This window comes from Triticum aestivum, chromosome 2A, assembly GCF_018294505.1.
Source record: "Triticum aestivum cultivar Chinese Spring chromosome 2A, IWGSC CS RefSeq v2.1, whole genome shotgun sequence".
In the NCBI taxonomy this organism is placed as follows: domain Eukaryota; kingdom Viridiplantae; phylum Streptophyta; class Magnoliopsida; order Poales; family Poaceae; genus Triticum; species Triticum aestivum.
The window spans coordinates 407741476-407764255 of NC_057797.1; the positions used below are offsets into that span (position 1 = coordinate 407741476).

A 22780-nucleotide genomic window follows, 5' to 3' on the forward strand; every position below is an offset into this window, starting at 1 on the left:
AGGCCGCGCCGTAGGGGAGAGAAGGTCACGCCGGAGCAGAGCGCAGAGAGCAGGCGCACTGGAGGAGGGCGTGCCGGAGGAAGGGCAGGCCGCGCTGTAGGGGAGAGAAGGTCATGCGGAGCATAAGGAAGGTCGCGACGGAGGGCAGGTGGTCGGGGCGAAGGGCAGCGATGGAGAAGGTGGATGGGGCAGACGGGGGCGGAGGTGGCCGAGGAGGGAGGCGGAGGTGGCTGTGGTGGTCTGGGCGGAGGGCGGTGGCGGTGGTCCGGGCGGACGACGACGCCGGAGATGGTCCGGGTGAAGGGCGGTGACGGTGGTAATCCGGGCGGACGGCGGCGAGGGAGATGGTCCGGGCGGAGGGCGGCAGCGGTGGTGGTCTAGGCGGACGACCGCCACAGAGATTGTCCGGGCGGAGGCCGACGATGGCGTTGGTCCGGGCGGACGACGGCTATGGCGGTGGTCCGGCTGGAGGCTTCCGGTAGGAACGCCCGGTGGCGACCCGATCCAAGCGGCGGGGCTGTTGGAGCCGTGGAGGTTAGGGATAAGGTTGGGACGTGGGGTGGGTGTATGCTAAAAAGTGCATCGACGTTTCGGGCACACACCTTCCCTGGCCGTCGGATCTTCTCGTGCGCGAGATCACGACACGTAGGTGAATTCCTGTCGGAACCCACGACTCGAACCCTCTGCACCCCTGTACTGCCCGCCAGGCCCACTATCTCCCACCCCTTTCCCTTTTTCCGTCATGGCCCCGCTCCCCGCCGCCGCCTCGGCCCGCACCCATCGCCACCACCTCCACCTGCGCACATCCGCGGCCAATACCTCTTCTCGCTGTCGCGACCAGACGCCACCACCACCTCCCACTGCCGCGGCCGCACGCCACCACTACCGGATGGGTCAACGCCCCTATTAGGCCACCTTCCCGCCCCCAAGCACCGCCACGAAGTAGCCCCCGCCCCTAGCCGTCGGTATGCTTAAGGGCCGCCACTGTTTCCTGCTTCCCCAGCGAGGGACGGAGCTCATCGCTCCCGGAGGCTGTCCTCCTCCCCGGTGGTGAACCCGGCGTGAGACGGGCCTCATTGTGATGCGGATCTGGATTTGGGGTCGTCTGCGCCGTCCCCGATGTACTCGGTGGCCACCATGGACCGTGGCCACAAGCCGCCGTGCGCCTGCACTCAGTTGGCTCCGTGGCTCCTCTTCCTGCCTAAGCTCGTCCGCCCCGCGACTCCCCTTTGTGCAGACTTTTTTCGACCCAATCGTTGGTCCGGCGAGTCCCAACTGGCAGCCTAACGCCGACGAGCCCATCTACTGGTGAGTCCTGTGGTCGCTTATGGTGTTGTTGTTCCGCATCGTGGTTGTAGAGAGCCCATGTCAGGTCGAGAAAATTGTTGATGGCAGGTGGAACAAGAAATGCTTGTGTACAGAGAAAAAAATTGATTGGCCTATGTGCGTGGAGGTGAGCATTTGTTTAGCCATGGCAGCGACAACACGGTCCAAAGTGGTGGGTAGAATGTGCGCCTCATTTCCTTTTGGGTTACTAGCAACCGTTCTTCCCTAAGCTTTTGAGAAAACTCAGATAATCCTCTTCCTCATTTGTGACGGTTCCCAAATGAACGACGAGATGTTCTAGAAATTTCAGAATAGGCATAACATCTTTCAGAGGAGCTAAAGATCGAGCACTCACCTTGTGTATTCACCACTGACTAGCTACAATCCGCCTATGATATGTTAACTGGGTGCTTAATTAGAGACAGTAATCCATGGATTGGCATGGTTAATGACGCGTGCTTGGTTGGTTATTTTTGCAGTTGTGGTGCTGAAGCTGTAAGTGAAAAATAATGTCGCTGAAGATGGTGGCTGTAACAATAGCAGGAGGATGCTGCATGCCATGCACGTTCAGAGGAAACAACAGTTCAGAAATTGGTAATGACCCAGCCTCATCAAGCTAGCTAGCTAGTGTTGTTAATTAGTTAGTTAAGGATGGAACTAAATACTAGCAAATGCATATCCGATCTAGATTGATGAGCCTGGCAGTGAAGCAATTAATCAACGACATTTGATCAATGAGTTACAGCTAATGCATGATGGAGCAGCAGATCAAGCAATTAAGTTGTGAAATTAAGTTAAGTGTATATACACTAGCTATCCTATATGTGTGTCTTGATTTGATAAATAAGATGTCCACACGTACGTTTTCAGTGGTCGCTGATGCCACACACAAGATGCAATTAGTAACATGATATTGCTTTGACGTGTGCACTGACAGCTCCATCTGTTTGATCAATTCACCAGTTCTCCATCCTCAATTGGAACTGTTTCCAATTCCCCTGTCGGCATTTCTGTTTTCCATTAGTGCAACACTAAGCAAGCAAAAGTAAGAAGCTGCGGACTGTCCTTTAGACCGATAAAATCAGCAGCCAAAAAACAAGCTTTCTTCTAGTCAATTTAATTATAACCTTTTTGCGCATTGAGTTCCAACCAAAAAAATGCTTTCTTCTAGTCAATGATTTCTACACTAACTTGCCTAATAATGTCAGAAAATTGCTTACAATATCTCTTTTTGGCATATGATTGGCGGCAAGTAGACAACGGAGGGTAGGAGAGAGGTATCGGAGTATTGACGACCAGCAAGCAAAGCAAGAGGAAAACCAAGGGGGCAGCGCCATTCGTGCGCCACGACCACCTAGCGGGGTGGAGCTAGATCTAGGAAAGCATTGTCACGAGTGATCGAGGAACTGGGCTGTATCACCGGTAAGTATCTCGAAAACGATCCCCTAAGCATGCGCTTTTCTACTCACATCTACGAGTCTATGTGATAGAGACGGAATAGGGAGGTTGAAGAGGGGTGGGGTGGGGTGTCCCATGCATGTTTTGGGGCGAATCGATGATTTTGAGCGCCGGGGTAGTTTGTGATTTGGTGATGTGGGGGCTAGAATCATCTATGATATTAGACGAAAGTGTTCACTCCTGAAGGACTTGGCGTTGGTCGCAGCGGGCCCGTGGGTTGGACGACGCTGTGGAAAGATTGTCACCAGCATCGGCCCGCCGAGCCGGCGGCTATTGCTGGTTGCGTGGGGGAGGAGAGTGCACCATGGTCGCGGCGCCTCTGATCCTCCCTCCTCTGTCGTGTGCCGGCTCCAGAGAGCGCCGGCACGAGGGTCCCGCCAGTTGCGGTTCATCTTTGTTGGAGAAGCTAATGAGGCTTCGAATGGTAACCCCTCACTCGTCGAGCTTCTCCGTGGTAGGAGGAAAGTTGAGGAGCAGCTGGACGCGTGCCAACACCTCTGTTGGCATGGGGGGTGGCGACAGCCGCGTAGACCATGATGCGCTTAGACTTCTAACCATGTTAGAAGGAGCTCTGTCACAGTCTCGTGGTTGCGCGTCACCTCCACCAGCGTTTGGGCGCGCACGCCGGCCCGATGCATCCTGGGAGTGACGCAAAGGGCTCTTCCCACGGCGGTGCCCGGAGGCGCCGGCATCGTTGTGCCGCTCATCGCGTGCAGCCTGGGAAGGCCGCGGCGCGACCACCGGTGGTGGCGTCATAGAGGTTGTCGCGCTGCCCATGGGAAGCACGGCTCTGCCCTCTGTCCAGCGGCACATGGCCCGTCGCCTTGGACTCGAACAACGCCGCTATCCTGGCTACGATCGCCAGAATGCCATGGATGCTCGCGGGTGGTGCCTCCGGTGCCGTCCGTGGCTGCCCCGTCACCCGCCCGTGCTGGTGCGGACGGGCCAGCTCTGGACGACCTGACGGCTGCCACCCCCTTCTTCGTGGGTGCCATGGTGATGATGAAGTCGATACTCTAACATCCAAATCGGATTTTTCACAGCTTGCGCCCACTACCTGGCGCGCCAAAGATGTCGGGGTGAAACGACACCTATGGGATCACAATGAATCCCTACTACGGTTGGCGGGGCGCGTGGCTGCAAACAGAGCGGGATCGGAAGATCAACGCGGGGAGTTTATCCAGGTTCAGGGCGCAAGTGATGCGTAATACCCTACTCCTGCTGGTTTGTGTTTATCTAGTGTTCTTGAACTAGCTACAGGGTGTGCTGAGTCCAAAAAAGCCGAATCCCCTCTCGGTACGCCGCAGGCCTCCTTTTATAGAAAAAAGGGTTTGCCACAGTGGCACACAGGAGGTGTAAAGTGTACAGTAGTTGAGTCTATCCTGGGCACCGTGGGACAAAACGCATTAAATGCGCTGCCGACGTGCCCTCCTCGCTTTATTGGGGACGGCAAGGAAGCTCGTCCCACCTGTCGCCGCTTCGCCTTGCCTTGACACGCATCCGAGCTGACGAGGTGCGTGGTGCCATGCTGGCTGGCTGCTGCCGAGCTGGTGCGGTGGCAGAGTCTTCATGAAGATCTGCATGCCACCACGCAGGTGCTTGCTAAGTTGGCTTGAGGCTGCGTGCCGCCACGCAGGTTCCTGCCTAGGTGGCAGACTGGCTGCTGCTTTGGGATGGCGGTGTAGCCTTGGAGTGGGCCTGGCTGTGGCCCCGTCGATGTCCTCGGCAAGAATCTTGCCGGGGTGCATCGTCCGTCCCCGGCAAGGGTCTTGCCGGAGGGCTTCGTCTTCTTATTCCCACTTAGTCTTGTATGCTTCTAGTCTTCACAAAGATCTGCATGCCATCATGGAGGGGCCTCCCGAGCCTTGGTTCTAATGTTGTCGATCGTATCAGAACTCTCAAGCTCAAGGGCGGCGACCTCGCTGGTGTTTGGGGCAAGTTACCCCGGCAAGCTTCTTGCTGGGGCTGTGAAGGCGCCTCGGCAAGGGCCTTGCCGAGGCAGTTCACCTCGCCCTGCTGCTCTTCGTGCTTCGGGTAATCTTGCGTCTTTCCTTCCTCTGCCGCGCCAAGCGTCGTCACAGGCGTGGCTGCGACTGCCCGTGCACAAGTAAAGGGGTACCAAAAGGGCCCCTACTTTTGTACACCAACATCCCGGGACTCTGAAATTGGAGAGGCTTCTTACCGAGGCGCCGTCAAGGGGGAAGAGCAGAAAAAATAGGACAAAGAAACCGTCCACTCAAGGAGACACCCCTGTTAATGCGCAGATCAAGGAAACGAAGAACGGGACAAAGAACATGTCTTTCCAGGGAGATACCTTAGCCGCAGTATTGCATGAGAGTTATTCCTCTCAACCGAGCTCCCTCGTGCAAAAGGGGAGGAGGAATAGGGTGAAGGACTCATCCATCCAAGGAAATACTTCGGAGACGACCTCAGAGAGTCAACAAAGCTCTTCGGGTGATGTCAAACGGAGGAGCCGGGGCGGAGGGGGCGAGTCAAGCTCTTTAGAGCACTAGAGCCAACCAAAGACCGGGGAAGTTGACGGTCTAGATCCTCCCCGGCATTATAAGCATTTAAGGAAGGCGCATGCTGTCCCCGCTCGCAAAACATCGGTACAGGTGGAGATGATTAGCTCAGACTCGTCCGAGGATATCGTGAGGTAATTTTTCCTCTACCCTTGGTGTTATCCTCCTTCTGTTCATTTTTAGAGTGGTGTTCACCTTTATTCTGTGCTGCCCACAATGACCAACCCATCAAGGGTAACCCTGACACCCAAGTCCCTTAGGCTGGAGTTGAAGCTCCGCCTGTCCCTGACCATGGAGCGGTCTTGCTACCAAGGTGGGATCGGACGGTGGAAGGAGTTCTGAAGATTCCCTTCGTTGCCTCGACACATAGGGCTATACTCGAGAGAGCCTAACCCAGTTCTGGTATGCCAAGGCTGGGATGCTGAATATTCTCTCTGACGTTTACAAAGGATTTTTAGGTATGCGATTAGCTTTAACAATAACAACAACAACAACAACAACAACAACAACAACAACGACGACGACAACGACAACAACAACAACAACAACAACAACAACAACAACAACAACAACAACACAACAACAACCCATGGTGCTGGCACATGGATAGCAACCTTCCACACACCCCTGCCCATAGCTAGTTCGTTGGTGATACTCCAATCCTTCATATATCTCTTAACAGACTCCTCCCGTGTCAAATTTGGTCTACCCCGACCTCTCTTGACATTCTTCGCACGCCTTAGCCGCCCGCTATGCACTGGAGCTTCTGGAGGCCTGCGCTAAATATGCCCAAACCATCGCAGACGATGTTGGACAAGCTTCTCTTCAATTTGTGCTACCCCAATCTATCTCGTATATCATCATTCCGGACTCGGTCCTTCCTTGTGTGGCCACAAATCCATCTTCTTGACACCTCTCTGAGCTGATGATTTATTTGTTTTTATCAGGGGGGTTTTCCGGATCTGCAACTTAGCTTGGGAGATGCCTGCCGGTACTATCTCAATCCCGAAGAATCCTCCGATGAGAAGGCATTTTGGGTGAATTCCACGAGGTGCCATGTTCTTTGTTTCTTGGTCATCGGCTGGGGCAACTGGCCGAGATTCAGTGGGCATCCAAGTCGGCATTGGAGGTTGTAGGCACCGCACTTTGGCCACACTTGCCTATACCGACTATCGAGTCCAATTTATGTGATTATTTTGTTAGTGTTTTTGTGCCTACTTGGTAGTCTTTGTGGAATTTCATCGCGTTCGCGCAGTTCTTTTTGTCGTTTTTCCTCAGGTAATGCCTTTTGGATCAAATAATACTTTATGGAAGAAATCCCTTGAAGTGCAGTGAAATTTAATGTGATAATCATCTACCATAAAAGGAGGGAGCAAGAGGAGCAAAGGAGGAGGCGCCATGTTGCCCCTACAATGCAAAAGACGATGTTCCATGCGACCGGGACCGCTCGTATGAATAGTCCTATGGAGTGCCAACGTCGTTGCCTCGTCCGTTATTTTTCACCCTGTGGAATTGGGTCAGAGATCATACACAAAGTGGGATCAAAAACTCGGTCCGGAAGGAGGAACCCTAGCCTCCGGAGCAATCCGGAGGAAGGAACCGAGAAGGAGGAGGCCGACGCCTCTTCCACCATCACTGGGACGGCTTCAACATCATCACCATTGCCATCATCATGATCCACATCCTTTTCATTTTAACTCATCAAGAGCCCCAGTGGATCGTCTCGTGTGTTACATATGTAATCCCTCCATGATTCCTACTTCCATGTGTATGATGATGGTTGCCCCCATGTGTGAGTAGTCCCTTTAGTTCTCGAGGATATGGATGAACCCTAGTTTGTAATAGACTTTTTGGTATTAGGATTTAATATTCTCTTATCCTGTTTATGTTAATAATCTTCTTGATGTTGGATAAAGTTGATCATCCAATGTATGCTAGTTTTGGACGGAAGGTCATTACTGCTGGCAGACCGGCTGGTTGTGGCGGTGAGTGGCATGATAGGCCCCATCACCCTTCGTCCCGGACCGCCGCAAGGGGTAAAATAAAGACCAGCCATAGGTTGCGTCCACGGGGGCATTCCCCCCCCCCCCTTAATCACCGCTTGGTAACTGGAGTGGCGAAGAACAGTGGTGGCATATGTGATACGGGGCTGCCGAGTGTATGCACGTATCTATACCGGCTCTACCCACAAATAAAAATATGCAAAGTGGCTTAGGAAACCGATGTAGAATTGTGTTTAGGCATTCACAAACAATGTGCAAAAAAATTGGCATTCCTTCTTATATAGATGAACTTGAACCCCTTGAAACTTGTGAGATATGAACGCATCTCTCGAAAGCCATAACTCCCAAACTACTTACCAGAATCAAGCAAAAGATATACCGATGGATAGCTGTTAAAGACACGCAAATTTCCGGTGTTGATCAGTTTTTCATATTCGCGACGGTTCAAAATATTTTTTTGAATACATAAAAACATGTTTTAAATGGTATACATGAAATTTTTAAACCGTTCATCAGAATATAGCATACAATATACCGTTGGAAAGCTTATGAATAGGAGCAACTTTTTGATATAGATAGTTGTTACAAATTCGTTGCCGTTTGAGAGAAGTACTAAAAATGACAAAAACAACGTCGTTTTTGCCTGTTTTTAACTTGTAATTGAAGGTCGCATGTCTCACCCAAGAGATCTTGAACTGCACCGGGAGGAGGACGTGAACTTCTCGCAACAAACCTTTTAGGCTTTTAGTTTTTTATTCTTTTTATTCTCATCCGAAGCGGATTTGGTGTAGTAGTTGAACGGATTGTTGTTTTCACGTTGAACTTCAATCACATATCTTTGTTCGTAATTCCTCGCCCGTTCATCGGATTTGCACAACATTTATGTGTATTTTTGCACATGTAAATACACGGTGAACCTCCTTCGCAACAATTTTTGAACTCTCCTCGGCCGACCACGTGAATTTCTAGCAAAAGTCTTTTTAGAAAATCTGAGTTTTTTATATACTTTGAACTTCTCCGTTATTTCAATTTGAACATCTTAGTCTTATTATTAGAAAAAAAATGTTTTTAAATAAGCACCAAACATTACTTTAGAAATTGAACTTCATATATTTATTTTTTCCTACGAACGGAAAGAAGTTAAGTTTCCCATATATATCGACTACTCCTTTTTTTATGTGATCTTCTTCACTTTTATTCTTTAGTAACAATGAAAGTTTGAGCTTTTTTTGGTAAATATCGAACTTATCTATTTTTGTAATTTTGACTTCTTGATTATTTCTTTTAGTAACACAAATATCCTAGTTTTGTAATAAATGTTGGACCGTCCGTTTATTTAAATTTGAACTTCTAGAGTTTTTAATTTAGAAACATTGAAATTCCATTTTAATGATTTTTTTAGCTTCTCCATTTTCAAAATTTGAACATCTCTTTTTATTTTTAGAAAAAATGAAATATCCACTTTTCTAAGTGTTTCTTTTATTTTTTTTAACTACTCTGTTTTTTGTTTGAACTTCCTATGATCCTCTTGTCAGCGGATTTGGATTTTCCCATTTTAACACATCGAACTACCGTGTTATTTTATTTTGAACTTCTTGTTTCCATTCTTTTAATAACGAGGAAATTTGAATTTTGTATAAACATCGAATTGCTCCTCTTTTTAATTTGGACTTCTTGGTTTTGTTTCTTTTAGTAACAGAAAAAATCCTAGTTTTCTAATAAACATCAAGCCACTCCATTTTTTAATTTAAACTTCTAGTTTTTAAACCTTTTAAGTACCTTTTCACCATTTTAGGTACATTTTTTCATTGACATGTTTGATTTTTTCCAACGTCCCGAATTTGGTTTATTTATATGCATCAACATTCCTAGAGGAGAATACTTGAACTATTTTTAAATTATCATTATGTTACATGTGGGCTCCGCATTTTTACTCCTCGAGGACGACCATATAAGCATCAGGAATTGGAGAACATGTACTTTTCAGTACATCTTTTATTCAGAAATGCACCCTTTTTTTTCAGAAATGCACCCTTTTACTCTATGTGAACTTCAGCTTTTTTATACGTGAACTTTATTGTGGATTTCATTTTATTTCTGCATGCAAATTTCGTACACAGACTTTTTATCGTGTTACATATTTGAAACCTTGTCATTTCTTATTTTTGAACTTCTTTCTCTTTCTATTATGTACACAAAAAGAAAATCTCAAAATCTGAAAAAATGTCAAAAGTAATAACGCAGCGAATTATCTTTCAGATGTCAACCAATTCACTAATAGCTACTCACGGAAGTTCAAAAAAGACTGATAGCTATTCACGGACATGCTTCATGCACCAACAGAAAAATGCATTTTTTATTAAAATCAATAAAAGCCTAAATGTCTATATATATCTCTGCCACATAGCCCAACTAGGAGGTACTTTTCATCCTCAGCCCCCAGGGCATGAGCATACAAACAGAGGAACGCATCAGTTCTTGATTTTCCACGCATAAGAAATGTGAAAACCAATCAACCAAAAAACAACCTCTCCACCTCCACGGGTTGGTTTAGGATTGTGTTGAATGCTGCTTGCCGCACGGCCGCAATGGAACCAACTGATGTTGTAGGTTGTAGCAATTTTTGTTCATCAACAAACTTCAGAATATCTTTTGCCGGATGTAGCCAACAACACTCGTTTCAGACTTCAGCTTTCACCATCGCCGACGGCTGCGCTGGAGCTGCTATTGTAATTGAGCTGGCATTAGAAAATTACTCGACCTGCATGGATGCTCTGCAGCCACGCGATGGTGAACAACATAAGCTTCAGCAACAACTGAACTTCATCCGGGGGCGAAGCAAAACTTTTTGAACCTAACGATGTAGAAAAATAAGTAGCATCAGCCCTTTTTTTTATCTCTTTTGTCGTCCGCTGCAGTAGAGGCAGCAAGCAGGGATAAGGTGTAATGGAGTGGAGTATGGGGCAGCAATCGATTTTTCTTTTTGCTTTTTTGAGGCTGTGAGCAGTTCTTGCATTTTACGCGCACGCGAGGTAGTAGAATGGAAGCAAAACACACTAGAGGGCCATGCCGGCTGCGTACTGGGAGGCATGGGGCTGCGGCTGCAGCGGGTGAACTTCCCCACGCGCTCGAATTGATCCGCGAGAAGCCAACACCAGTGCAGTGGCGAAGAGCGCGCCGGAGCAGAGCGCAGAGAGCAGGCGCGCTGGAGGAGGGCGTGCCGGAGGAAGGGCAGGCCGCGCCGTAGGGGAGAGAAGGTCACGCCGGAGCAGAGCGCAGAGAGCAGGCGCACTGGAGGAGGGCGTGCCGGAGGGAGGGCAGGCCGCGCTGTAGGGGAGAGAAGGTCACGCGGAGCATAAGGAAGGTCGCGACGGAGGGCAGGTGGTCGGGGCGAAGGGCAGCGATGGAGAAGGTGGATGGGGCAGGCGGGGGCGGAGGTGGCCGAGGAGGGAGGCGGAGGTGGCTGTGGTGGTCTGGGCGGAGGGCGGCGGCGGTGGTCCGGGCGGACGACGACGCCGGAGATGGTCCGGGCGAAGGGCGGTGACGGTGGTAATCCGGGCGGACGGCGGCGAGGGAGATGGTCCGGGCGGAGGGCGGCAGCGGTGGTGGTCTAGGCGGACGGCCGCCACAGAGATTGTCCGGGCGGAGGCCGACGATGGCGTTGGTCCGGGCGGACGACGGCTATGGCGGTGGTCCGGCTGGAGGCTTCCGGTAGGAACGCCCGGTGGCGACCCGATCCAAGCCGCGGGGCTGTTGGAGCCGTGGAGGATAAGGTTGGGACGTGGGGTGGGTGTATGCTAAAAAGTGGAGTTGCACTTTTTAGACGTTTTGGGCACACACCTTCGCTGGCCGTCGGATCTCCTCGTGTGCGAGATCACGACACACAGGTGAATTCCTGTCGGAACCCACGACTCGAACACTCCGCACCCCTGTACTGCCCCCCGGGCCCACTATCTCCCACCCCTTTCCTTTTCTCCGTCATGGCCCCGCTCCCCGCCGCCGCCTCGGCCCGCTCCCATCGCCACCACCTCCACATGCGCACCTCCGCGGCCAATACCTCTTCTCGCTGTCGCGACCAGACGCCACCACCACCTCCCACTGCCGCGGCCGCACGCCACCACTACCGGATGGGTCAACGCCTCCATTAGGCCACCTTCCCGCCCCCAAGCACCGCCACGAAGTAGCCCCCGCCCCTAGCCGTCGGTATGCTTAAGGGTCGCCACCGCTTCCTGCTTCCCCAACGAGGGACGGAGCTCATCGCTCCCGGAGGCTGTCCTCCTCCCCGGTGGTGAACCCGGCTTGAGACGGGCCTCATTGTGACGCGGATCTGGATTTGGGGTCGTCTGCGCCATCCCCGATGTACCCGGTGGCCACCATGCACCGCGGGCACAAGCCGCCGTGCGCCTGCACTCAATTGGCTCCGTGGCTCCTCTTCCTGCCTAAGCTCGTCCGCCCCGCGACTCCCCTTTGTGCAGACTTTTTTCAACCCAATCATTGGTCCGGCGAGTCCCAACTGGCAGCCTAACGCCGACGAGCCCGTCTACTGGTGAGTCCTGTGGTCGCTTATGGTGTTGTTGTTCCGCATCTCGTGGTTGTAGAGAGCTCATGTCAGGTCGAGAAAATTGTTGATGGCAGGTGGAACAAGAAATGCTTGTGTACAGAGAATAAAATTGATTGGCCTATGTGCGTGGAGGTGAGCGTTTGTTTAGCCATGGCAGCGACAACATGGTCCAAAGTGGTGGGTAGAATGTGTGCCTCATTTCCTTTTGGGTTACTAGCAACCGTTCTTCCCTAAGCTTTTGAGAAAACTCAGATAATCCTCTTCCTCATTTGTGACGGTTCCCAAATGAACGACGAGATGTTCTAGAAATTTCAAAATAGGCATAACATCTTTCAGAGGAGCTAAAGATCGAGCACTCACCTTGTGTATTCACCACCGACTAGCTACAATCCGCCTATGATATGTTAACTGGGTGCTTAATTGGAGACAGTAATCCATGGATTGGCATGGTTAATGACGCGTGCTTGGTTGGTTATTTTTGCAGTTGTGGTGTTGAAGCTGTAAGTGAAAAATAATGTCGCTGAAGATGGTGGCTGTAACAATAGCAGGAGGATGATGCATGCCATGCACGTTCAGAGGAAACAACAGTTCAGAAATTGGTAATGACCGAGCCTCATCAAGATAGCTAGCTAGTGTTGTTAATTAGTTAGTTAGGGATGGAACTAAATACTAGCAAATGCATATCCGATCTAGATTGATGAGCCTGACAGTGAAGCAATTAATCAACGACATTTGATCAATGAGTTACAGCTAATGCATGATGGAGCAGCAGATCAAGCAATTAAGTTGTGAAATTGAGTTAAGTATATATACACTAGCTATCCTATATGTGTGTCTTCATTTGATAAATAAGATGTCCACACGTACGTTTTCAGTGGTCGTTGATGCCACACACAAGATGCAATTAGTAACGTGATATTGCTTTGACGTGTGCACTGACAGCTCCATCTGTTTGATCAATTCACCAGTTCTCCATCCTCAATTGGAACTGTTTCCAATTCCCCTGTCGGCATTTCTGTTTTCCATTAGTGCAACACTAAGCAAGCAAAAGTAAGAAGCTGCGGACTGTGCTTTAGATCGATAAAATCAGCAGCCAAAAAACAGGCTTTCTTCTAGTCAATTTAATTATAACCTTTTTGCGCATTGAGTTCCAGCCAAAAAAATGCTTTCTTCTAGTCAATGATTTCTACACTAACTTGCCTAATAATGTCAGAAAATTGCTTACAATATCTCTTTTTGGCATATGATTGGCGACAACTAGACAACGGAGGGTAGGAGAGAGGTATGGGAGTATTGACGACCAGCAAGCAAAGCAAGAGGAAAACCAAGGGGGCAGCGCCATCCGTGCGCCACGACCACCTAGCGGGGTGGAGCTAGATCTAGGAAAGCATTGTCACGAGTGATCGAGGAACTGGGCCGTATCACCGGTAAGTATCTCGAAAACGATCCCCTAAGCATGCGTTTTTCTACTCACATCTACGACTCTATGTGATAGAGACGGAATAGGGAGGTTCAAGAGGGGTGGGGTGGATGTCCCATCCATGTTTTTGGGCGAATCGATGATTTTGAGCGCGGGGGTAGTTTGCGACTTGGTGATGTGGGGGCTAGAATCATCTATGATTTTAGACGAAAGTGTTCAAAAGTTTCCCAACACATGATAGTTAGTTACTAGAGATGTTGAAAGTCACCCAAAGATTCACTCTCGAGATGCGGGGGCTGGAATCGTCGATGATTTGAGCCAAAAGTGTCCAAAACTTTCCCAACCATGATAGCTAGTGTCTAGAGATGCCGGTGTAAGTTTCCCAAAGATCCGCTCCCATGATGCGGGTGCTGGAATTGTTTATTATTTGAGCTGAAAGTGTCCAAAACTTACCCCATGCATGATAGCTAGTTGCTAGATGTGCTGACGTAAGTTACACAAAGATTCGTTCCCGAGATGCGGGTGCTGGAATCGTCAATGATTTGTGCTGAAAGTGTCCAAAACTTGCCCAATGCATGATAGGTAGTGTCTAGTGATGCTAGCGTAAGTTGCCCAAAGATTTGCTCCCGAGATGCAGGTGCTGGAATTGGCTATTATTTGAGCCGAAAGTGTCTCAAACTTGCCCAACACATGATAGCTAGTTGCTAGATATGCTGGCGTAAGTTTCCCAAAGATCCTGGAATCGTCAATGATTTGAGCTGAAAGTGTCCAAAACTTGCCGAATGCATGATAGGTAGTGTCTAGTGATGCTGGCGTAAGTTGCCCAAAGATCCGCTCCCGAGATGCGGGTGCTGGAATCGACTACTCTTTGAGCCGAAAGTGTCTAAAACTTGCCCAACACATGATAGCTAGTTGCTAGATATGCTGGCATAAGTTTCCCAAAGATCCGCTCCGAGATGTGGGTGCTGGAATCGTCAATGATCTGAGCCGTAGGTGTCCAAAACTTTCCCAACGCATGATAACGAGTTGCTAGAGATGCTGACGTGAATTGCCCAAAGATCCGCTCTTGAGATGTGCGGATGGAATTGTCAATGATTTGAGCCGAGATTATCCAAAACTTGCCTAATGCATGATAGCTAGTTGCTAGAGATCCTGGCGTGAGTTGCCCAAAGATCTGCTCTCGAGATGCGGGGTTGTAGTCGTCTATGATTTGAGCCGAACGTGTCCAAAACTTGCCCAACACATAATAGTTAGTTGCTAGAGATGCCGAGTTGTCCAAAATCCGTTCTCGGGATGTAAGGGCTGGAATCATCTATGATTTGAGCTGAAAGTCTCCAAAACTTGCCAACACATAATAGTTAGTTGTTAGAGATGCTGGCATGAGTTGCCCAAAGATCCGCTCTCGAGATGTGGGGATTGGAATCGTCTATGATTTCAGCCGAAAGTATCCAAAACTTGCCCAACACATAATAGTTAGTTGCTAGAGATGCTGGCGTGAGTTGCCCAAAGATTTGATCCCAAGAAGCGTTGGTTTTAGTTCGCCCAAAACTTGCCCAACGCATGATATGGTAGTTAGTTGCTATAGAAGCTGGCGTGAATTGCCTAGAGATATTTCGTAGCAAAAATTGATTTTATTTGCTCAAAGTTGTTACTTTCACTAGGATAAGTTGTCTACATGTAAATAGTAATTGCCTAAATCACCTAAGTTCTGTAAATGTGGTTTCGTAGATATTCTTGCCTAAACAAATTGTTTGTTTTGTTTTGCAGGTCCTCACTAAATTCTAATACTATGTCAAAGCATCATCATTTTGAGGTTTTATGCACACGCCCAAGCAAGAAGCTTCAGTATCCACTTCCAAGTAAGCTTGGCACAAAGCTGTCCAACTTTTTTGTTTTGGCAAAAAAAAGAGGAGTTGCCTCAGACTTATATGCATTTTGCCTACATTCCGGCAGCACATGCTTTTTAATTTTCCTCTCTGCAAATAAGAAGCTTTGCTAGCCACTTCCAGATAAATTTCACAGCCCTAATAGCTATCCAACTAGTTTTTTTGTCTCTTCAGTAGCTGGCTGTTAGCTTATTTTGTTCCAGCAAATAAAGGGAGTTGCCTGAAACTTATATGCTAATTGCCTACATCACATCAGAACTTGCTTTCTGGTTCCCCATTTTCGCAAGCAAAAAGTTTCACCGGCGACTTCCAAGTAAACTAAGCACAACCCCATAAGCTTTTCAACATGTTTGTATGCATCTCCAATAGGTGGTTGTTAGCTTTTTTGTTTAGCAAAAAAGGGAGTTGCCCAAAACTTTTATGGAAGACTTGCTTTCGATTTCCCTTTTTTGGCAACAAACTAATAAGCTAGCTGCATAAATAAGTTTAAGTCCCAAAATTTGCCTACACCACAAGCACAACTTGCCGAGCAAAAAACTGCCCAAAACACTATCCTACTGTTGATTTTTCTTTTCAAATATAGAAGTTGCCTGCAAGCATTATGAAAATTGCCTACAACATGACACAACTTTTCTAACAAAAAATCCACACAAGAGTATCATACAAATCTAGCAAAAAATGTATCACAACCATTTTACTACGATTTTGGTTATTTTAGGCAACTCCTTGTTGCTAGATTATTGTTTTTCCTGAATAAGTAGAACATTTTTTCTTGCTGAGGGGGGGATTTTTATTGCCCCTTTTACTACTGAGTTTGCAAACACGAAATTGTTGAGAGTTCACTCTTTTTTTTGCAGTTCTTGGTGCATGGTCATGGTCATCAGAGGAGACGGGCGCGAGTGGAGCTTTCATCTGGATCGAGATCTGGGAGGAGTGGAGGATGGAGGCATGGGAAGAAGGGAACTCACGTCCTTTTCCTGGAAGTGATACGGGAGGCGGGAGGTGGTGTGTGGGTTGCTACGTGAGACATCTACCCCACCTCCACTTAAAATTAGGGGGGAGAAATTAGATGCTTTATGATTTGTGAATGCCATGTGTCATCCATTGGGGTGGGTCTCACCTGCTAGCCCGTGAAATCTGGTCTCATATAATTTTTTCCAGAGTTAATACCACAATTGGTACATAAACTTGTAGGGGTGGGAACAGATTCATACAAAAACTAAAAACCCCCACAAAACTAGTCCTCCAACTTGACTGTTGTAACAAATTCATACAAAACCACCCCAAACTGCACACGTGGCGCACCAGGTAGGATATGTCGGGCCTGAAGCGTGTTTTTACAAAAAAACCTCACGCTTTAGCAATTTCGCAGACTAGTCCATACCACCGACAGAAAACCCCCTGGTCGTCGGCCCCGATGCAAACCCCTTCGAAAACCTTTCCTTCTTTCGCCTGTCCTGTCCTCCTCATCTGCTCCTGCTCCTGTGAGGTGACGCCGTCGTCGGCCTCATCGGCGGCGACACAAGGCGCCATGGAGCCGCGGCGTAGGGAACCCGGCGAGTGGCCTCCTGAATACGGTAAGCACTCCTCTGCCTCCTCTGCCTCCTCCTCTGCTTCCCCTGTTCCTGCCGGCGGAGTGGTTAGGTTTTTTAGGCCGATCATGTCGATGTAGTGTGAATTTTGGGTCGATCTGCTCACTAGGGTTGGTTGTGTGCGTCCCTAGGGTTCGTAGGGGAAGTAGTTTCCATGAGCTTGTCTAGGGTTTCTTGATGCTGATTTGGGGAATTCGGGGGGTCAATCAAGGGCAATGTGAGGTGATTTGACCTAGGGTTTTGGGTAGCATACAGGGAAAGGGGGGTCCTTTAGGTCAGAGAGGAAAGAGGTCATGTGTTGATGTGATTTTATTGTTCACATATTCAGAGATTATATGCTATTGTTGCACTGAACTGTAAATGCACTGTAAAATGTGATGAAAGGGTGGTCTTTCAGTCGATATTTCAGTGAAAAAATGCTCACTTTCTCTGTTTGGCAAAAGTACAAGCTTTTTTGAGCTGAAAGTCAGCATTTTTACTATTGTTTTGTGATGAAAGGGTGGTCTTTTAGTTGATATTCAGTACATATTTCTGTTTGAAAATCATGTACAGATTCAGTTAGAGTTTGAGCACTATACTTGTTCAGTTGAAACTATGATTCAGTTAGAGTTGAATGTGTTGTGCACTGAAAATTTCATGTGTCAATTATTGCAGTGACAAATGGAGAAGCTAGCCAGTTTTCTCAATGGAGTTTGAGCACAATGGAATTTTCTTGGGGGAATGCATAGGTGGAGAATTGAAGTTCTCTTACATTGGGTGCAGTCATGAAGCTTTTGACTACTGTCATTCAGACACATGGTCACTGGGGATGATCAAGTATTGCTTGTCAAGGATGGACTATGACCCTACAGACCCTCAAATCAAGGTGTACTGGATTTTGCCAGATAAAGACTATGGTGATGGCCTGCTATGTGTGGACAATCCAGATGTTATAGCTGCTATGGTGAGGTCGAGTAGAGAAGCCAAGACATTGGATTTGTTAGTTGACGAGGAGAACAAGATTCAGACATTATATCCTGATATCATACTAAAAGGATGCCCAACTGCAGATGGAAATGAGGATGAAGAAGAAGGAGAGGATGCAGATCATGATGCAGAGAATGCAGAGGAAGGAGAGGATGCAGAGGCAGATCATGATGCAGAGAATGCAATGGAAGGAGAGGATGCAGAGGCAGATCATGATGCAGATGCAGAGAATGCAGATAATGCAGTTGAAAACAATGATGGAGAAGAAGAGTTGAATGAAACTGACTCAGACTTTTATGAGAGTGACTATGATTGTGAAGATGGAGATGATGATTTCTTTGCTTAGAATGTGGACAAAATATTGAATGACAACAATGAAGAAGAGGAAGAGATATTTGAGAAGGAAGATCCACTGGATGATGATGAGCTCAACCTGTCAAAAGATGAGTTGGAGAAGTTGAAATATACATTCAGAACATTCAATGCAGAAATGGACATGAGCAACCCAATCTTCAGGGTTGGGCAAGTATTTGGAGAAATGAAAGAGCTAAGGGAAGCAGTCACTGCATACACAGTCAAAAACAGAGTGAAAATCATCAAAGCTAGAAATGAGGCAGAGAGATTCATTGGTGTGTGTCAACCTGATTTCCCTTGGAGGTTGAAAGCATCTAGAGACAATAGAATAGGAAGCATTGTCATCAGAGAGTACAATAGAGAGCACACCTGTCAGAAAACATGGGATTCCAAGTGCTTGACAGTAAAGTACCTGACTGAGATATTTATGGATGAATTCAGAGACAACAAGAGCATGGACTTGGGTACATTTGGAAGAAAAGTTCAGCAGAAGTTCAAGCTTAATCCAGTGAGAATGAAGCTTGGCAGGGCCAGGAGTGCTGCACTTAAGATCATACATGGTGATGAGAAAGCACAATACAACCAGTTGTGGTACTATGGACAAGAACTGAGGAGAAGTAATCCAGGGAGCAAATTCATTGTTTGCACAACCAAAGTGAAGGAAATAGGTGACATGCTTCCAAAAGATCACCTATCTTCACTATATTGGTCCTATGATGCCTGCAAGAGAGGTTTCCTGAGGGGGTGCATGCCAATTCTATTTGTTGATGGGTGTCACCTGAAGAGCAAATGCAAGGGTGTATTTCTTACAGCTGTTGGGAATGATCCCAATGATTGCATATTTCCAATTGCAATGGGGATGGTGGAGGTGGAGTCAACTTACTCTTGGGAATGGTTTCTCACCACTTTGAAGAATGATTTAAACATCATTAACACCTCCCCTTTCACTATAATGAGTGACAAGAAAAAGGTGTGTTCCATTTGTCCAAACATGTTGCTGTTGCATATTTCCATATGGTGCTGTTGTCTCACATGTTTATGAACTAATTTTGCAGGGTTTGATCAATGCTGTTGAGAAGATATGGCCAGATGCAGAACACAGATTTTGTGTTAGACATCTTTATCAAAACTTCCACCAGAAGTTCAAAGGAGAAACACTGAAGAATATGTTGTGGGCCATTTCTAGGTCAACTAATGTGGACAAGTGGACCTTGAACAGAGAGAAGCTGAGGGCACAGAACTTGGAGGCATATAATTGGTTGGATGGCAAGCTCCCCAACCAGTGGGTGAAAGCATACTTCAGAGATTTCCCCAAGTGTGACATCTTGCTGAACAACATGTCAGAGGTGTACAACAGGTAAACTTCAGTTAGTTCACTTTTCTAGCAAACAAGTTCAGTTATGTTTAACACATAAAACTTCAGTTCAGGTAATCTTGCAGTGTCACTGAGTTCTGACAAAACTTTACTATGTCTCTCTTGCGGCTACATCTTGGATGCAAGAGAACTGTGTGTTATATCAATGCTAGAATGCATAACACATAAAATTACTGTGAGGCATGACAAAAAGTACAAAGAAGCTTCAGAAAAGTGGACTGGACTTATCTGCCCCAAGATTAGGAAGAAACTGGACAAGAATGCAGAGTACTCAGGTAACTGCTTTCCAACACATTCAGGACTTGGCATTTATGGTGTTGAATCACGCAACAACAAGTATGTTGTGGATATTCCAGCAAGAACTTGTGATTGCAAAAAAATTCAATTGGAAGACATCCCTTGCAATCATGTGATTGCCTGTTGTAGAGCTGATAGGATTGACCCTGAAACATTGGTTCACAAGTGCTATAGCATAGAAAACTATCTAAAGGAATATGGGCACAACATCATGCCTATGAGGGACAGGAAAAGCTGGGAAAAGATGAATGGCATTCCCATCCACCCTCCAGTCTTCACAAAGAAAATGGGCAGGCCAGCAAAGAACAAGAGAAAGACACCAGAAGAGAAGAAGAAGAACGATGGAACTGTTTACATCAACAAAAAAGGACTGGCCATGCATTGCTCAGTGTGTGGCAGTGCTGACCACAACAAGAGAGGACATGCCAAGTTTATGAGGCAACATGAAGCTCAATTAGAAGATGATGATGAAGTTGGAGATCCTTCAATTCAGCAGGTTAAATCAGTGATTTCAGTTAACTGTTTTTCTCTGAATTAGGACTTTGAACAGTGATTTCAGTTAACTGCATTTAAGTTCAGTTATGTTACTAACATGAATTGTTTTCTGACTATAGGATATTATGCCAACAAGACTTGATCCTAGGCTTGATCCTATGAATGACAGAAGCAGTATGGTCTACACCATAGGCCAGGAGGTGCACCTTTAATATTATTGTCTTTCATTTCTAGTTAAGTGTTTTTCTCTGAATTTGTACCTGCATTTCATTTTCTCATTTATATCTTCCTGACATTTTGTGATCCTGCATAGGAGAGGGCATATGTGAGCACTTGGAATCCTCCTAGGCCATTTCCTAAAGAGTCTGCTTTTATGGTGCAAGCTAGGGATTCTATCCCTCCCAGAAGAACCACAACCACAGCCACAACAAGTGTGAGGGGAAGAGGAAGAGGAAGGAAGAAAGCTGCAGCAGTACCACATCCCGATGAGCCAGGGTCAAGTGCAACTGGAGGAAGAGGAAGGAAGAAAGGAAAGACAGTGAGATCTGGCACTACAAAGAGAGGAGGATCTTCTGGGAGTAGAGCAAGAGGCAGAGGAGTGGCTGGGAGAAGAGACAGGAGGGAAGCTAGCTCTTATCTAGCATACAAGCTCATGTTTGGTGAAGATGGAGCAAGGGAGCCAATACCTAATCTCAATTTAACTGAAGAAATTCCAGTTTCTCAGAATGCACCTGGGGGTGACAGTTAGATGTCTGTTTAGTTCATCAGTGAACTTCATGCTAAACTGTAGAAGTTCATGTCTGAATTTGATGCTAGCATTTGTGAGTGCAAGACATTTTTCATGTAATACCAATTTTTTGTTGCAATGACAGTTAGACATGTAGTGAACTTCCAGCACTTCATGGCAATGTACTCAAGAATTAAAAACATTTGAGTTTTGAATACCAGCACATTTGAGTTGTTTGTGCATTACATGAAAAATGTGTGAATGTACTGAATGTGCATTTGCTGAATGTACTGAATTTTGTGCATTTACTGAACTGAATTTGGTGAACTCCCACAATTAAAACGAAATAAACAAAAAAAATGTTTGGCCTGGGTCTTGAACCCAGGACCTGTGGGTAGAGAAGTAGGGTGCAATGCCAGTATGGTAAGAGTAGGAGCTTGTTAGTTGTAGATGCAGAAAGTTACTTCTACTCTTCCAGTCGCCAACTCCCACTCTGGACGGTTCGCGTTCCCACTCGCCGCATCAATAAATCCACACCCACCCACCGCGCCGCCCAGCACTCCCCACTCACCACTCCCCACACACCGACCGCGTCACCTCCACTCCCAACTCACCACCGCCGCCATGGCGAACGTCGAGGGCTGGAAGCTTGCACTAGAGGATCTGGCCGGCAACGACCAGTCCTTCCGCGCACAGATTCGAGAGGTCTGCACCTGGTTCCCGACCCCAAAGATGATGCTCATGCATGTGTGCGGGTTGGCCAAGCAGCTGACGGACGGCGAGAAGGCCCATGCCTTCCCCACAGGCCTCACAGTGCCGCCGCCATCCTTCCTCGTCTGGGCAATGCGTGAGGGCACGCTCAGCGTGGATCCATACCAGCGAGCTAGGTGGTGGATGTACCGCTCCACCACCTCTCTAGCCCCGATCCCCCTCAATGACGACCCTGCGAACGTCGTCGGCGTCATGCTCGTGCTGCCTGCTCCAGTCGACCCTGCGGACTACGCCTCTGACGACGACCTGACAGAGACTGTTGTCATCACTGATGACGACACGGATGCGAACGAGGTTGTGCTCGTTGCGCCGGTCGCCGTTGAGGGTGGCAGAAACATGCCCATCAATGTCGATCTCCTGCCGGACGTCGAGCTCCTGCCAGAAGAGGTGAAGGTTGAACAAGAAGAAAAGGTGAAGGAGCCAGAGCAAAACAAGAAGAAGGCGCCGCTGAAGAAAGAGCTGAAGAAGGTGCGCTGCTCCATCCGCCTGCAACAGCTCAAGAACTGAAGAAGTTGTGAAGATGCAGAAGAGTAGTTAGGTATACTGATCTATATGTTGGCATATAAGTTATCTATTTTGAGCAGTCATGTTGAACTGCTGTTATCTATGCCAATCTGTTGTTGAAGTGCTGTTGAACTGCATGTTCTCTGCCCATGTTGATCTGTTGTTGAACTGTAGGTTCTTTGCTCATGTTGTGCCCATGTGCACACATCCTAAAATAGAATGTACCAGGTGCTCACTTTCTGCCAAATATGCCAAGCTGTACTACCTGAAGATCCCTGGGCCCCTTCCAAATAGTTAACTTAACTGAAATTTGCACTGTTAAGTTAACTGAATTTTGCTTGATTTGAATTTTGCTTACAGTTAAATTAACACAAATGAGTGTATTTTCATGTCAAATAAGAAAATCATTGATTTCAGTTAAGTAAACAAGCCATTGATTTCATGTCAAATAAGAGAATTTTGCTTACAATAGAGTAAACAGAAATGAGTACAAGCCACTGATTTCATTTCAAGCCACTGATTC

General features: G+C 47.4%; 1 protein-coding gene and 1 long non-coding RNA gene across 2 annotated transcripts; both read left to right on the forward strand.

Annotated features, from left to right (window-relative positions):
• The first annotated feature begins 1825 nt into the window (after positions 1-1825).
• LOC123185333 (uncharacterized) lies at positions 1826-7131 on the forward strand. Its single transcript, XR_006493345.1, has 3 exons — positions 1826-1920; positions 2583-2748; positions 6254-7131. It is a non-coding gene; the product is annotated as an uncharacterized lncRNA (long non-coding RNA).
• Positions 7132-12382: 5251 nt separating this feature from the next.
• LOC123191692 (uncharacterized) lies at positions 12383-16245 on the forward strand. Its single transcript, XM_044604337.1, has 3 exons — positions 12383-12469; positions 15058-15149; positions 16034-16245. The coding sequence occupies exons 1-3, from the start codon at positions 12423-12425 to the stop codon at positions 16243-16245; spliced, it is 351 nt and encodes a 116-aa protein (XP_044460272.1). The 5' UTR covers positions 12383-12422.
• Positions 16246-22780: the final 6535 nt, after the last annotated feature.

Excerpts from the sequence above, each read along its gene's own strand:
- LOC123191692 (XM_044604337.1), top strand. The coding sequence starts at position 12,423 with ATGATGCATGCCATGCACGTTCAGAGGAAACAACAGTTCAGAAATTG. Across the intron at positions 12,470-15,057 it reads AAACAACAGTTCAGAAATTG|GTCCTCACTAAATTCTAATA; the intron begins GTAATGACCGAG and ends TTTGTTTTGCAG. Across the intron at positions 15,150-16,033 it reads GCTTCAGTATCCACTTCCAA|TTCTTGGTGCATGGTCATGG; the intron begins GTAAGCTTGGCA and ends TTTTTTTTGCAG.